This window comes from Nesoenas mayeri (assembly GCF_963082525.1).
Source record: "Nesoenas mayeri genome assembly, chromosome: 4".
NCBI lineage: Eukaryota > Metazoa > Chordata > Aves > Columbiformes > Columbidae > Nesoenas > Nesoenas mayeri.
Window position 1 is genome coordinate 20,699,052 of NC_137540.1, and position 17,373 is coordinate 20,716,424.

General features: G+C 37.3%; 1 protein-coding gene across 2 annotated transcripts; it reads left to right on the forward strand.

Annotated features, from left to right (window-relative positions):
• Window positions 1-8: 8 nt before the first annotated feature.
• On the forward strand, window positions 9-16,896 carry ABCE1 (ATP binding cassette subfamily E member 1). 2 transcript variants are annotated; one of them, XM_080343528.1, is made up of 18 exons: window positions 9-142; window positions 5,646-5,810; window positions 6,128-6,213; window positions 6,708-6,805; window positions 7,202-7,319; window positions 9,306-9,443; window positions 9,587-9,656; window positions 10,394-10,490; window positions 11,431-11,520; window positions 12,053-12,174; window positions 12,838-13,059; window positions 13,530-13,589; window positions 13,674-13,732; window positions 13,906-14,016; window positions 14,112-14,254; window positions 14,357-14,479; window positions 15,625-15,736; window positions 15,979-16,896. In XM_080343528.1, the coding sequence occupies exons 2-18, from the start codon at window positions 5,708-5,710 to the stop codon at window positions 16,024-16,026; spliced, it is 1,800 nt and encodes a 599-aa protein (XP_080199654.1). In that variant the 5' UTR covers window positions 9-142; window positions 5,646-5,707; the 3' UTR covers window positions 16,027-16,896. The 2 variants fall into 2 exon arrangements, with proteins under 2 accessions (XP_080199654.1, XP_080199653.1); XM_080343527.1 differs by lacking the exon at window positions 9-142 and adding an exon at window positions 214-357 and having other exon boundaries at window positions 15,979-16,895.
• Window positions 16,897-17,373: the final 477 nt, after the last annotated feature.

Here is a 17,373-nt window from a genome sequence, read left to right on the forward strand (position 1 = left end):
TCGGCGTCACCCGGAGATGGCGTCACCAACCGTCGCGTCCGCAGCGCAGGGAGTGACACGGCCCGCGCCGTGCCTCGCCACGCCCCGCGCCAGGAGGTGCCGCTCTCTCTCCGTCTCTCCGCACGGGCACGTGTTCTCTATGGTGAGCCTGCCTCCCTCCCTCCCTCCCTTCCTTCCTTCCTTCCTTCCCCTCCGCTCTATGGTGCGCGCCCAGGCCCCTCCCTGCGGGGGCAGCGGCCATCTTGGCCGGGTGGCGGCGGGAGCACGTTGCGCGCCGGCCCACGGGAGCGGGGACACCGTTCCCCGCTGTGGCTCGGCCGGGGAGCGGGGGCGCCTCGCTCTCTCCCCCACCTCCCGGTAAGCGGCCTCTGACAGGGCGGGTGGGGGGACGCTGGCGTTCTCGCACGGGGGGTAGAGAAGGGGCTCCCCCTCCCCCTGCCGGGAGCCGCCGCCGGCTTCCCGGCCTCCTCCTGGCGTTCGGCCCCACGCACCCCGGGAGAGGCGCCGGCCGACCGGCCGCTCCTCACCGCGGCGGGGGCCATAGCGCCGTGTCCCTGGGCCGGGGCTGTGGGCGGTGATTGTCTCCTGTGGAAGCGGAAACTTGATCTGCTAGAGGCAAAAAGCCATGCTTTGCCTTATTTTGAGGAAAGTTGATATCCATATGTGTGGTGAGGAGATCGAGACTTCTTGCAGGTTTGATAAGGTGATAGGGTAAGGCTGGTTTTTACAAATTATGTTCAAAAAAAAAAAAAAAACCACCTTGGCAAGGCTTTTCTCTAGAACCACAGTAGTGTCTTCCCTCCGGAATGCATGTAGATATTTCACCTGCAGGTTTCTGTGTCTATTTTCAAATTCTAATTTAAGTCTCTCTGCTATGGTTTCCCAAACTCCAGCCCTAAGTGAGTGGTCTTGAAATGCTTCTGTAATCTTCATCACTAATTCGTGGGTTGATTCTCATGCTTTTCACTTTGTGTTAAAAGGGAATATTATAGATTGAGTGATAATTAATGTTCAGCACCAACTAAACACACCCACTCGTTATGCTGCGTCAGTATGTTTGACCATATGCTTTTCATGTTAACGTTGCATTTATTTTCATATTCATGTTGTACCTTATGAGTAATATAATGAGTTAAATACAGTATTGAGATTTGGGACCTGTTTAAACTTCTTTTTGTAGCTAGTTGTAGTTTACAAAAGAAATGCCAAAACCTTAAGCATAGACCACTTCTTAATTTTTAGTAAATTTTGTTTGTACTTGTAGCATTTACTATTGTTTCTGCTTTGACATCTATAAACATAGTGATCTCCCATATGCAGGTTGAAAATATACTCTTTGTCTTTCATTTAAGTTTTCTTTGGGTGTTCTAGTTTGTCACATTCTTGTTATGGCATGACTGTATGTAGTCCACTAGCAATGGATTGAGAGACAATTCTTGAAGTTAAGTATTTTCAGGGAAAAGCACAAATTCTTCTCATGCTCACTTCTTTCCACACCCTTTATCTTTGAGGTCTGATGCAGTGTATTTTAATAACATGTTAACTGTTTTTCTGTGAAGTAAATATGACTCAATTCTGAACACAGATCTCTATTGTGTGTGGTTATGTTTCAGTCTTCATTTACATTTTTTTAATGTCACAGTATCACAGTATGTTTGGGATTGGAAGGGACCTCAAAAGATCATCTAGTCCAATCCCCCTGCTGGAGCAGGAACGCCTAGGTGAGGTCGCACAGGAACATGTCCAGGTGGGTTTTCAATGTCTCCAGGGAAGGAGACTCCACAACCCCCCTGGGCAGCCTGTTCCAGTGTCTGTCACCCTCACTGAGAAGAAGTTTCTTCTCAAATTTAAGTGGAACCTCTTGTGTTCCAGCTTGATCCCATTATCCCTTGTCCTATCGTTTGCCACCAAGAAGAGCCTGGCTCCATCCTCATGGCACTCACCCTTTATATATTTACAAACATTAATAAGGTCACCCCTCAGTTTCCTCTTCTCCAAACTAAAGAGCCCCAGCTCCCTCAGCCTTTCTTCATGAGGGAGGTGCTCCACTCCCTTAATCATCTTTGTTGCCCTAATATTTTTGTGTTTAAGTCTGAATAATTCAACACAGCTACACATCCTTCTTGCTCATAATTGACTTGACTTAGTAAACTCTAATATAACTTTAATGCCTGTGGAAGAAAGAAATATTGGTATTTCTTAATGCAACTACATTACATTTGTTCTGCAGACTGTGTATTACTTTCACCTTTTGTGACAGGTAGCAGGGTCTGCTTGTATGCCTTTTTTTAAAATTATTTTTTCTGTTGTGTCAGACATGGCAGCAGCTATGTCAGATCGCCTAAGAATGCTGACTTAAAATTCTTGTGATAACATCTTTTGTGTCTGATTTTTAGAGATGTTTCTATTAAGTATCATAATTAGGCTTAATGGACAGCTTTTGGCTTCAGTAAATTATACTGTCAGAGGTTTTAAAACTTCTACCTGTGTCATCAGTCCATCATTCTGGAAAGATTTTCAGTTGTCACTCCATCAGAATTCACTCATTCAAAATAATGCTTTACTCTGTAGTTAGCAACAAAGTAATATCTTCACAATGGTCTTTGTTCTTTTCTTCTTGACTTGGAAAGCAGAAATACAGACGTGAACTTTAATGCTTCTGAATACCAGTTCCTCTTGCCCTTAAACTGCTGACTGTTCCTAACCATTACTGGTGTGCTGTATGCATGTATGTGCCTATGCATGTTGGATGCGTTCTGTGTTTTGAGAGTCCTGCTGTCTGCACCTGAAAAGCAGACAGTCCTATTTGGTATGTTAAATGCCACTGAAGTAACTACATATAAATATGTAACTTGAGTTCAGTCTGGTTTTGGACAGTATTGTTTAATTTGCTTCAAACTGTCAGTTGTAAGTAGAAATTTACTGTTGTTATTATTGTTTTGTGGACAATAATCATCATGGGCATCAGGACAGTCCTGAAAATGTTACAGAAGTCACAAATAGGTTTTCTGAATATGGTTTTAGACCAGTGCAGAGTTTTGGATGAACCGACACTTCTGTCATGTAGATGGGAGCAGGGGGGCACAGGTGTATGTCTCTATGCCCATTCATAGATTCTATACCCCACCCACCAAAGACTTCATAAATGCGTGGCATACTTACTTCTGTGGCCTCTTCAAAAATTCTTCACCATAGATGGGCTTTTTCCCCATGTAAGTAAGTTAGAAGAAAAAGAAAATCTTAGGCTATTTTATTACTTACCAACCAAGGTCTGATTCAGCAATGGGTAACAGTGTAAACTGTAGTGTGATTATCCCACCAAGACTGGGCAGAAAGCTTGATAAGGTAGGTGGCAAAAGCTAACTGTTTCAAGACATATTTGACTGCAAACTGCAGGACTTTTATGAGAAGTACTGGGATGTATTCCCAAAAATGTGTATTTCAAACACTGACAAAATCCAGTATCTCCCTCCTAGAAAATTACATTGACTCAAACATCCTTACAGTTTTTAAGAATAAGACTTTTAGTTTCTTGTTTTCTTATCTATGCAGAATATATTAAAGTGAGCATTGCAAGTGGATTATTCCATATCTTTTGGCTTGGCCTGTGGATGTCATTGCAATGTTCAGCCCTACTTTGTCAATCTGGTCTGACACAGAACTGTAAAATTGGGGTTTTTTTTAAAAAACAATATTCAGTCATTTATTTGAAAACATTTACTGTGTTATTAGGACTTTTTGATTTAGGGAAAATTAAAATATTAAATAAAAAAGAATTATTAATAGTAGAAACTGCTACAATATGGTTGTCAGCATGACTAATAATTTCATTCATTTATATCTGATGAAGAACATCGTTAGACATTAATTTAAAAACACTCTGGAAATTGAAAAGGGGAGTACGAGTACCGCTTTTAAAAGAAACCACTTGAAGTATTCCTAACTATGGTAATAATGGATTTAAAGATTCCATGATGTCTTAATTTTAGACCTTTGCTCCCTGTTAGATGCCAGTCTTGTTTTCTTTTGCATTACAATAGTATCTGTAGGATTCTTTCCAACTAAAGCTCACAGGTGGGTTTAGGGAAGGATAGAGTTTAGTGTGGAAAATGTGCCATCCTCTTAATTTATTTTTGCTTCGTTCAGGAGGTTAAATTCATAACCTTTCTTTGTATTGTCACCATGTGTAGTGAACAGTCTCTAAACCACTGCAGGATACTTTAAACCACTGCAGGATGGGGCAAAGGTGAACTGAACACCCATCAGAAGATACTTTCTTTAACAAGAAATGTTGGAATCCTTTCCTTGGAAGGAATTTCTCGTGCAGACTGTGTGGAAACCTGAAGTATTTCAAGACTCCTTCCCAGTCATGTCCTTGAACTACTGATACATATTGCATTAAATTGAAATGATTTTGCATTGGTATCGTCTGCCATGCCATGACCTTATTTAATGGTGTTAAACTGGAAATGCTTTGTACTTCATTTATGATCTTTCTTTAGACCTTAAAAAAAAGTCTGGTTTTCATCTTTAATGTCTTGTAAACTTCCAAGACCCTCATAACTTCTGGATTGGAAGCACATGGAGGGAGTTGTCCTTTGGTGTGTGTTGCTCAAAGAAAGTCATCATTATTGTTATTCTCAGTACTATTTATGAATATGGTAAAGGAAATAGAAATGCACTTCAAAATACATTCCATTTTTATTTATCTATCAAGACTTAAATTTAAAAGTCTTTTGTCTTTCCATCCCCTCAGCTGCAATTGATGACATCTTAAATTCCCAGTACAATGCAGTCCTTGTCATTGTGAACTGCTGTCTAAGCAAGAGAAGAGATAGTCATGTGGAGGAATACAAGTTATGATTTAACTTCAAGTGCCTTTATTTGTGATTTCAGGAATATTTGTCTAGTACTCAAAGAGCTTTCTCTTCTAAAAATAAAGTCATTTTATAAAGAATTGTGCCTGTTTTTATTGGAATATATTATAGTCATTATTACCATATTAAGGAATGCAGAATGTAAGTGTAGTTAATCTACTAATCTACTGGAGTTAATCTACTAATGAAACTCAATAAAATCAAACATCATCACATATGTCTGTTCACATTGTCTGGATTACTTTTCTCTATCCAACTGGTTTGAAAACTGGTTTAAATTTTACAGTATTTTGTTTACTTAATATAGAATATTGGCATACAGTTTGCAAAATTATTATTATAATCGGATTATTTGAGTAATTGCAGTCACAATTTGATTTTACTAGACACTGTACCTTGAACAAGATTAAACAAGGCAGCCTGTGAAACTGAATTTTGCAGCAGTACAGATTCTTCTGTTCTTACTACAACACACTTTTCTGGGAGACAAATACATTCTCAGATACAATCACAGTTGTATTTTACAGTGGAGAAATAGTAATGGAAGGCTGATATTAAAGATTTGTACACTTATTTAGACATCAGTACTCTTACTGCTAGTGTCTGAGTCTTTGCTATGTTTGCTGTTTAGTTTAAAGGAGGAAAATAGAAAATCATTTTGCTTTTTACATCTCTGAACTGTGCTAGTAATATTTTCAGATATGTACATTCTTCTCTGTGCTGTCTACTTTTATTCTCCTTATGTTTTGTTTTGGTTTTTTTTTTAAGATCTGGAAGACTCCCACTACTCCTCATAATTGGTATATGTGTATAACCCTAAATTGTGCATTATGGCAGACAAATTAACAAGAATTGCTATTGTCAACCATGACAAGTGTAAGCCAAAGAAATGCCGTCAAGAATGCAAGAAGAGTTGTCCTGTGGTTCGAATGGGTAAGAGATGCGATTTAACAAAGTATTTAAGCAATTGGAGAAGTTTTAAATAATGTTCTACTAGAAGGAACTAGTGTTTTCTAACTGCTACTTTTTTGTTTATCATTTGTGCTTCATTTCCTAAAGCCTTTAGAAGCTGAGTATTGCTGAAAGCTTGAACAATTCCTAGTAATAAAACTGCTTTTCAGGTCTTTGGGTGATCTGAAGCTTCAGTGAACGTTAATTAGTTACATGTTCCTCTGTGGAATTTAGTAGTAATGGCAAGAATTCTGATTCATCGGAAGCTTCCTTGAGTTGATCTTCCTCTTTTTTGCCAGGAAAACTTTGCATAGAAGTCACATCGCAGAGCAAAATAGCATGGATCTCAGAAACACTCTGTATTGGTTGTGGGATTTGCATCAAGGTAAAAGATAGGCTTCTTTATTTAAATTTCCTCCTTATGCTATTATATTTAGTAAGGTATATTGTAACTTCCCTGAATAATCAGACCTTGTGAGCTGTTATTGTTTATATAAGTGAAGTACTGTGTCTGTTTACTGAGCTGGTTGGGTTGCAGGGTATGGGTTGTAGCTTTGTGCTTTGGGTTTTGTTTGGTTTTATTTGTTTGTGGCTACAGACACATAACAGTAGAAAGGTATTTTTGTAAAAGAGCTAGAGAATTTATGCAGTGTATTTATTTGTAATGTAAACTGACAGTCTAAATTGCTAACTATTTAATTTGATAAATGTGGTATAGAACTTCTTTGGAAAGTTGTGTAAATGAAAGTGAAGTAATTTTTTTTTTCTAAGTTATTTTAAAAATATCTAATTGCTCAGTTGATTGCATTACAGAACATAGCATTTTGTTAATAAATTGTTTCTGTGCACTAGTAATTTATGAATTTATTTCAATTACAGAAATGTCCTTTTGGAGCCTTGTCAATTGTTAACTTACCTAGCAACCTGGAGAAAGAAACAACGCATAGATACTGTGCCAATGCCTTCAAACTTCACAGGTATTTTATTTTCCAAGGCAATGTAAAAGTGACAAAAATTTCAAGTTTTTCATAGTTTAAATGTAGTGCATGTTAAGGTGTTCTTGGTTCTTACTTCAATAGCTTCATTTTTGAATGTGAATTACTTTTTTTCGTATTAAAAATCATTATAATGAATTAAAATTGCAGTGCTTATTTTACAGAGCTCCTGTTTAAAGAACAGATTGCACTTAAATCTTTCTTATGATCTTCTATTTTTAAGGAATATCAATTTAATTTGAGTTATATATTGGCAGGTTAACAGAGTAGATTGAAATAATCAGAAAGTCTGAAAATGGGTTATAACATTTACGTTACCAGCAAATGTTCATGTCTGATGGCATTAATATAATCCAAAGTTATGAATGTTGTGTACAGGTTGCCTATCCCTCGTCCAGGTGAAGTGCTGGGATTGGTTGGCACCAATGGTATTGGAAAATCAACTGCCTTGAAAATTCTAGCAGGAAAACAGAAGCCAAATCTTGGAAAATATGATGTATGTATGAGCAATAAAATAGAGTTGGCATTATAGATAGCTGCAGTTATATTTTTTTCACTGAATTTTCATATCTGTGCATGTGGTAGAATTTGCAAGGACATTGGCACTTTCCTTATTGCCAGCCTGTGACCTGCTCCACATAGAAACAGTAGAAGGATGTTGTTAACAATGGATTTTTTGCGAATTCTGTGTATCTTTCGGGAGAGATAATAATTGTTACTCGCTAAAGATGAATATCAGAAGTATGTTTCTGTCTTTAAGTAATACTAAAGGCTTGGGGTTTTTTTATACTCGTATTTTAAAATGTCCACTTTTTCTTTTCCCCTTGCACAATTTACCTGTTCTCCATCAAGGGATATAGGTAGCTCAAGTTTTGGAGTTTCTTCTGAGTTCAGCATTGGTTTTATCTGGATAGCTCATGTCTGTGAGTGCTTACCATGCATCCTTGTGATCTCTGGCTTTTTTATCGTTGGTTCTTCTGAATATGATCTCATATAAAATATCTTGTTATTATAAGTTGTTGTTGAAGATATTTCCCAGTGTACAGTTTAATACTGAGTTCTGAAAATCCTTAGTCTCCTTATATTGCTAGATACTTATAAATTTTGATAGTATTTTTTGAGAACCAGACACAGAACAACTTGTAATCATCTCCTGGTCTTCATGGGAAATCATGACCCATTTTCCTCTATATTTGCACTCAGTCAAACTGTGCAGCCAGCAAGCAAAATAATTTACAGGGGTTTGTTTATCTGCCACTACTCCAAGGAGTGAATATTATTAGAGAAAAGACACAAGTAATAACTGCTGTGACTCATCAGACAGTATTTCAGTTATCACCTCACCTTCAAATCATGTGGTGACACTTGAATTCTGATGCTGGCTTTAGTTCTTCAGGAAGGATTGTAGGTACAAGTGTGTTCAAACTTTTTTTCATAATTTATTTTTTTAATTCGAAAGTAACATTTTAATAAATTATTCATTTCATGGCTGCCACCTAAAACGGCAAAGAAATAATAATTTCCCAGCTGCACTTTCCATTCTTTTTCAAGTTTGGTTTATGTTATTTTGTGGACTTCTTGTTTCAGGTGGTAGTATTGCAGAAATAGCAGAACTTTTGAATTTCTGAGTGTGTAGTTAATTGAATTACCATGCTTCCAAAATCAGACTTTCCTGCGAAGAGCCAAATCATTATGACCACAGAAACATGTGGTATGGATTGAATCTTCCATGTTGCTTCTGCTCTGAAACTTAGCAAGCATTTCCTCTGTGTATTTGCTTGGTTTGGAAATACGGCTGTGTCGCTCTGTTTCTGTGTTGTTTAGCATCAAAATAATTAATTTGTCACCATTCATAGTATGCTGCATAAAACAAAACTGAACAAGTTGGGAATTTTTCCTGGGTGATTTCTCTGAACAATTCCTTTATTTTTTGGGGGGGGGGAGGGTGTCAGCATTTTTCTTGTGTCTTCTCCTGTTTCCTTGGAGATGTTTGCTAGAAGTAGAGAAAATGGCCAAACGTTTTTGTATCTTTTGTGAACGTTGATTTTATGAGTCCAAGCCTCTCTCTTCCCTTGGATTGACTGGGTCAGATAGCTTATAAGTGCACTTACACTAATCCGCACTAGCATTTTGCCCATGAAGCAGTTTCACTCGTAGCTTCTTCATTGTCTGATGATGATTTTGGATGTCCAAAGTGCAAATTTAAAATGCTTTTTCTTGAAAGGGCTAATGACAATGCACCTGGAAAAAAAAACATAGTACGAACTTCTGCCTTCCACTTTGCAATTTTATAAATTTGGGGATTTTTAAATTAAAACTTGCAGGGGCAACATAAGAGTTTGGTAACTGGCTTTTACTCAGGCTTATTTTAAGTCTTGCAAGCATATTCTATTTTTTGTATTGATTAGACTTTTAAATTTAGACATTTTTTACAATGATTTTAGAATGGTATAAGTAAACATAGGGTTTAATTTTGTTGCAGGATCCACCTGACTGGCAAGAAATTTTGACTTATTTCCGAGGATCTGAATTACAAAATTATTTTACCAAGATCCTGGAAGATGACCTGAAAGCTATCATTAAACCTCAGTATGTGGACCAAATCCCTAAAGCTGCAAAGGTAAGAAACTTAACTAATAGAAGGCTGGGAGCTTCTCCTTTAATACTCTTTTTGTATTTAAAGATAACTCAGTGTCAAAAATCCACTACTGTTTGAAATATTTGATGTTGAAATAATGTTGTGGGGTTTTATCTATCATGCAGGGAACAGTGGGATCGATTCTGGATAGGAAGGATGAAACTAAGACACAAACTGTTGTGTGTCAGCAGCTTGGTAAGTAATTTTGTGAAGTCAATCTTTAAGGCATTTGAGAAATTCATATTTACTGAAAAAGTTACTACTCAAGTAATAGTAGATTTAAATTATACCAATTAAAAAAATAATAAAAGTTAAGATGCTTTCATTCAAAGTATAGGGCTTGCTGTAAGCCTGTCTAGACCAATGCAAGTACTATTTCCTAGCAGCAAAGGCACACTAATTGATACATGCTAATTAACATAATCTAACATAAATTCTGTTTCATGGTAGAAAGTGTTAATTTTTAAATCTGGAAAAATTCTCATTACCATCTCCTGCCCTTGCTTGCTTACAGCGCTGGCAATATCTTAGCATCCTCTCTTGTGAGAACCATTTCATTTGGGGGACTTGATTTTCCTGAAAATCAGAACTCTTCAGCCAGCTCTAACAAGAAACACTTTTTAAACTGGTATAGTTACTTTTTAGGGCCAGAAATCTTTACCCAGTATATGGTGGAAAAACAAGTAGAAATGTAATCCTGATAAGAAGCGGCCATACAAATTAATCAGCTGATGGTGCAGAAAAGCCATAACTTTTTGTGACTTACAAGTGGCATGATGTTGCTTCTATACAAACTGAATATTTATTTTACTTCTTTCTGTGTTTTCCTCTGTGCAGGATGCTTGCTGTGATTATACATGTTTCTGTAGGTAATAAAAATACGGATTGTTGTGTTGGCTGTGACATATCTATAACTAACCTCTTATTTGCAGACTTAACACATCTGAAAGAAAGAAATGTTGAGGACCTTTCTGGAGGAGAACTTCAGAGATTTGCGTGTGCTGTTGTTTGCATTCAGAAGGCTGACATGTATGTTTAATTTACTTCTGATACACATTGCTTCTAATAATCTGTCTCAAAGCATGGTCTCCTAATTTAAATTTATTGTTAGAAATAATACTTTTATTTGAAATATTTGAACAAAAGGATTTTTTAAAAATGGCTTTACCAACTCAGCAGCTGAGATACAGTGTTCTTCCATATATAATCTCTGGGGTTGTTATACTTAAATTCATGTGACTAGAAACGGCTCATTTCAGAGGCTGGTGTTAAATTTCAGCATTACAACTTCCTAACCTTTCCTAATCCCACATAAATATATATTCCTGTTTGACAGCGTACCTCTCGCAGCCTCTCTGAATAAGAAATGGATGGTTCTTTTCCCACCTTGGGGAACTTGTGTCCCTCTTTTCCTGTCTTGCAACCAGGAAATTACCATCCAGTCTATGCTGTTTCCTGAGTCCTTGGGACCAAAAAAGCAAGATCAGAAGCGATGGGTTTTGGTTTGGTTTTGTTTTGCTTTGATTTTTTATTTATTTTTTTAATTTAGTTTTCTTTGGTTTTGGTTGGGTTGTGGTTTTTTTTGTGTTTGTTTTGCTGGTTGGTTTTTCTCTTCCGGAAGATGGCCTTCGAGTCTCCTAAAGTATTTTTGCACTTTTCAGTTCATGTTAAATTTAAGCTGAATCAGAACTGAGTGCATAGGATTCCTAACTGATGCTCATTTCTTGTAACATTTGATAACTTTGTCAGAGGTTTTGGTAGAATAATACTTGACTGGAATGATTTAACAATTTCATGTGACAGTCATCAGAGATTCAAGGTGTGTGTCAGTACATTTTTCTTTGTTTTGTCTCAATATAAATAATGATAATTTTGATTTCTGTGTATTTAGTGGTTGAAGTGTTATTATTAGGTTTGAATGTGTGGGAAGTTTGTATTCACTAAGACTTCATTCTTCTTTTGGGACCAGCTTCATGTTTGATGAACCATCTAGCTACCTGGACGTCAAGCAGCGCTTGAAGGCTGCCATTACTATTCGATCCCTAATCAACCCTGACAGGTAAATACAAACTTTAAATGTTTTGCTAGACTGTGATAACAGGTGACTGTTTACAGAGAAAAACAACAAACAAAAAAAACCCCAAAAATCTGGTCCATCTCTAGAAGTGCTAACTTCTCGGTATGGTACACTAATAGATGTTTAAAATATTTTAAGTTAGTAATATTCTATTCCTTTGCATTTTGGAAACTTATTTCCCATAGTTTCTATACTATATTGGGGTAAATTTTGTAATCAGGATTTTTTCTTAAAATGCGCTAAGTATTTTCACTCCGGTCTATCAATATCCTTCCACTTTCTGTATGTAAAGATGCTGCCAGTTTACACTGAAAATGAACTTCCAACTTGCAATTCACAATGTCTCTTTATTGGACAGTTAAACAAAATGCTTATTGGAGATTTGAAGTCTGTCCTTAGAAACCATGTGAAATGAAATCCATGTTGATAGCTTTTGCTTATGCAAGACTATAGTAAGAAAGAAAAAATGGTTTGTATTGACGCATAAAAGCATCTCCCTGGCTCTGTTTTTCAGGTACATTATTGTTGTAGAGCATGATCTAAGTGTGTTAGACTATCTCTCCGACTTTATCTGCTGCCTGTATGGTGTGCCAAGTGCTTATGGTGTTGTTACTATGCCTTTCAGCGTAAGAGAAGGTAATTCTTGATGTATTTCTCTTTTTAAACATACAAAAAAAATTCTGTGGAAGGAAAAAAAAGGTACCAAAATGCTAGTTGTCTGTTATGTGAACATGTCTTCTTCCTATTGTAGTTCAATAACTAAAAAAAATAGTGGTTTATTTTCTTCAGAATTTCCATTTTACATGATCCTGAAATTTATAACTCAACTCAAAAGTCTTAACTGTAAAATGCCCTTTGTCTCTTGCTAGGGACATGATTTCGATACTTGGAGGTGTTTTGTAGACAGTGGAGTTGCACAAAAGGCTCCTATAAATAGTAGAGAAAGGGCAAGAGACAGTTTGTACAGTACAGAGGTATGTCGTGTTCAGCTGAATTGACCACACTGATAGCACTGAGACTCAGTAATAAATGTTTTTATGAGAATAGGTCCAACAGCCGTAGTTTCTCTAAACCCTACCCACATTACTACTACTACTAATTTTTCAGAAAGAGCTTTTATAGCCTTCAGTTTGCATAATTTCCACACTTAGAAATATGTTTTTATTGCCTCTTTTAACATGGCATTTGAAATCTAATGTTTTCCTTATCTGACTGGAATTTACAGCCAAGAATTAAAATCCGTCTTGTCCTGCTTTGTTGTAGACCTTTTTTAATGATCTTTTTTTCCTCCTTTCATAGGCATAAACATTTTTTTGGATGGCTACGTTCCAACAGAAAATCTAAGGTTTCGAGATGCATCTCTGGTATTTAAAGTGGCTGAGACAGCTAATGAAGAAGAGGTTAAAAAGATGTGTATGTACAAATATCCAGGAATGAAGAAAAAGATGGGAGAATTTGAACTATCCATAGTAGCTGGAGAATTCACTGATTCTGAAATTATGGTGATGTTAGGTGAAAATGGTAAGTGGAGTCCTTGTTGGGAACTGCTTCTACAGCCCGAAATATGCTCCTAATGGCCTTTTCCAGTCTTGAGAGCCAGGCTTCAAGATTACTGGGTTTGGGTCAGGTTGAAGTGCCTGTTTCCTAGTGAAGGTGTCGCACCATGAGCTTGCTCTCTAAATGGTGGGAACTTGAAGTTTCTGAATGTTAATGATGTCATCAGTTTGTCTGTTACCCCATTTTAAGAACTTAGATTGGCGGGATGATGACTGACCCGGTGAGCTTAGCCACAAGACTCTGACAGCTTTAAATGTCTCTTCCATTTGAAAAAGCGAATAATAGCAAGTGCTGCTTGTTAAAGTGAACGTAGGAATTCTCAAAGCAGTCTAATTTTAAAGTGTATACTATTGAGTCTTTGCTTTGTATCAGTGACTTAATTACTAGAGGTCTAAGTTATTAGAAAGTCTAAAATAGCTTGCATTTTATTTTAGGAACTGGCAAAACTACATTTATCCGAATGCTTGCAGGAAGACTTACACCTGATGAAGGAGGTAGTGCTTAATACCTTAGTTGCAATCTATTTTGCAGATACTGGAAAGGCTCTTGTTTTGATTATAAACTATCTATCTTTGTAGGTGAGGTCCCAGTTCTAAACGTCAGCTACAAACCACAGAAGATCAGTCCTAAATCTACAGTATGTTTAAGCTTTATTTATCAAGTATTGCATTTGCTACAAAAAGCACGTTCTTAGTACACATGTAGAATTTCTCTATGCCCAAAACAAAAAGCTCTAATTCTATTTCTTTTTGGATTTTTTTTTTGTGGTGTGGGGCATAAAACTGAGTGGCAACGTTTTTCTTTTAATAGGGAAGTGTCCGCCAGCTACTGCATGAGAAGATCAGAGATGCCTACACACACCCCCAGTTTGTCACTGACGTAATGAAACCTCTTCAAATAGAAAACATCATTGACCAGGAGGTATTAATTGCCTGAGACATCATCCTAACTTTTCTTCTTTAATGCTCTACCTGTACCTGAACTAAATGCGGCCTTATTACCCCTTGCCCTAATAGGTTCAAACACTGTCCGGTGGCGAGTTGCAGCGTGTTGCACTAGCTCTTTGTCTCGGTAAACCTGCAGATGTCTACCTAATTGACGAACCTTCGGCGTATTTGGACTCTGAACAGCGTCTAATGGCTGCTAGAGTCATTAAACGGTAAAGCTGACATGATGGGAAAAAGGCCTGAAATTATCGGTAGCTTTGCAGTCAGTTTATATTCAGCTCTCTCTTTTTTTGTTATTTCCATTTCTGTTTCAGTTTCATTCTCCATGCTAAAAAAACAGCTTTTGTGGTAGAACATGATTTTATCATGGCTACATATCTTGCTGATCGTGTGATTGTTTTTGATGGTATTCCTTCCAAGAACACGCTTGCGAACAGGTAAGAGACTTGTTTGGATTACTAAGCAAGATAAGAGAGGACAAAGTAGAAATAAATTGTTTATCAGAAGCATCAGCAAAAATAAGGAGGTGAAGCATTCTTGCCTATAGAAATATAAGCTGCAGTTCAAGTAATCCAAGAGTGTCCTGAAGGGTTCTGGCTTGTGTTATGGAGTGAGGAAAAGAAAATGGGGTTGACCCGCACATAGAGGCTGCCTGGGCAGGGCTGGGGCATAGTTGGAAAAATGTAACCAAACCCTCAAAAACCACAGCAGCTCCTGCCTCAAACTGGCCTTGAGCAACTGCTCACCAATTCAATTACAGTTGGAAGAGAACAAATAAGTGACGTTGATTTTTGAGGAATAAAAAATGGAGCAACTGTAAACTAAGTGCATTTATGAAGATAGCTTTCAGCTGTATCAAGAGCAAGCAGTGTACTAAGAGTACATGTCTGCAAATGTTGTAAACTGCAGGTCTTGACAGCCACATACAGCATACACCATGATTTTTACTCTTTCAAAGCTGTCCCTTTTGATGTGTGTACTTTGTCCCTGAAAATCACTTTGTGTAAATTACAGAGGCCGAGGAGTAGCCCTGTTAGAAACCAGGCTTTTAGAACAGTGTCGTTAGCAAGTGCCTAACCTGAGCCAGATGAAGTAAACACACTGGTCTAGCTGTGCCTTGACAACACAGTGCTAGCCTGGTTTTGACAGCATTCCTTTTAAGAACATACTTGTTTGCATTAAAAAAATCATTATCACATAATCACATTTCTTAGCATCAGTATACATTATGATTTTTGTTATATATCTTGGCTAATGGTGCAGTTCTGTTCTTTTTTTTTTAGTTTAATGTAAGTAACAAAGCATGCCAGCACACACAAATGTGTAGATACAAAGTAAAAAGAGAATGTAAAGGTAGCAGGCTGAAGACGTGTAGTGCCATGCTGAGATAGAGCTGAGAGTAGTAGGTACCACTTCTTGTTTGACAGGTGGGCTGAAAATGTAGCCAAACCTGGTGTGTCAATTACATCTCCCATACGTGGTACCAGACCTGAGTGAGCCAAGATGGACACCACAGCTGCCCTTTATCTGCATCGTATAGAACTTCTGAAAATTTACCTTGAACGTTCTTCTCTCTTAACAGTCCGCAAACTCTTTTGGCTGGAATGAATAAGTTTTTATCTCAACTTGAAATCACTTTTAGAAGAGATCCCAACAATTACAGACCAAGAATAAACAAACTCAATTCAATCAAGGTAAGAGAGAAGCGCCTTTACGGTAATGAAGCCATAGTGTTTACTATAAACCCAGGTTTTAAAATAAGGAATAGAAGGAAGACTACCCTACTAGTTTTGCTGTGCTGGAAAACAGCACGTGAAATGAGTAGTAAAAGTAATAAGTAGAAATTAGTTTAGATAAGTGTCTCTTAATTCAGCTATGTTTGAGTCTGCCAAAGACTACTTCAAGTAACATGGACCTTTTTTTTTCTCTTCCCAAGGATGTGGAACAAAAGAAGAGTGGAAACTACTTTTTCTTGGATGACTAAATATTGAATCTGAGCATCTTTTGTAACTGGCATATAGAAACACATATTGGAATCTAAACATTTGTGGATGAGAAGGCTCAATCAGGTTTTAGAACACTTCATCTTCTGGGAGCTTAAACTCTTGCTGCGTGTAACATCTGAGACCAGTAGCAGTGTAAATCCTAGCCTGAGTAAAACTGCCACTTTCTATAATTTTGGTAACACAGCCCTGTTTTCAGTGTAATAATTTAAAAATAGACCACCTTGAAATTGTGCAAATGAGTCTCCAGATTTTTCAAAATTTAAGGGCAGTTTTCAGTTCAATATATTCTACTCATGTATCAAGTACTGACTGAACTTCCTTATTTTAAAAACCATTGCAGCTATTTTGTGTGTAAGAGGGAGGCTCACCAAGAATATCAAGCTACAGAGGCAACTCCTCTTTTAAAAAGGCTGAATCTCTCTGGATGAGAGTTTCATAAATAAATGTCCTCTTAACTTACAGCTCCCCTGTGACACAGTGCAAAAATTCTTGAATTATGAATTCAAAGGTGTGCGTATTTCTATGATGTCATACCATAGAAAGGAACACACAAAAAGATGGAGTACAAACTATACTAAAAATATCAAGAAAGAGATCTACACCTTTTTTAGTCATGTAACCCCGTGCATCTTCTCAGACCTCGTAAGAGGAGAATAATTGGATAAATAAAATCTTAAATACTAAAATCCTTTCACTCTTCTGTAACTTAAGCTTGCATCACAAAGAAAGCTTAATGGCTGTGTTTTCTAGCTGCTTGTTCTACAAACTCTACCATATACTATAGGTAGTAGGTTTTTAAGTAATAAAGCCATGTTTCACACAGTACAGACACCTTGTTAGCAAAACCCTCCTCCTGTGCTTGAGCTACACCAAGCTGAAGAGAACACTGGCCTAAAAGCTTGCACCAAATCAATAGTCTAGATACAGCTTTGTCAAGGGTTAAAAAGGGTATATATAGCAGCTCATCTGCCAGCACAGGGTCTACCTCAGATTTAGGGATTTTCTAAAAAGCTCATCAGACTAAGGTGTCTCAGTTCATATACACACAGCAAAGCAGCACCATAACTAAAAGAGGATTTATAGAACCAAATGCACTGTTTCAAAGACAACAGCTAAGAGATCCCCTGCTGTTGTACTGACTGAGAAGGAAACACCCGTTTCACGCTGCAGACAGCTAGTGAGCTCGCTTAATAATCCATACTGATCCTCTCTGGTCTTAGAAGCACATTAAACATCATTTAGTAGATTAAACATCCTATAAGACCTACCATTTTCAGGGACACACATACAGCACTTTCAGCAACAAAGCTGTGGTTTCTATAAAT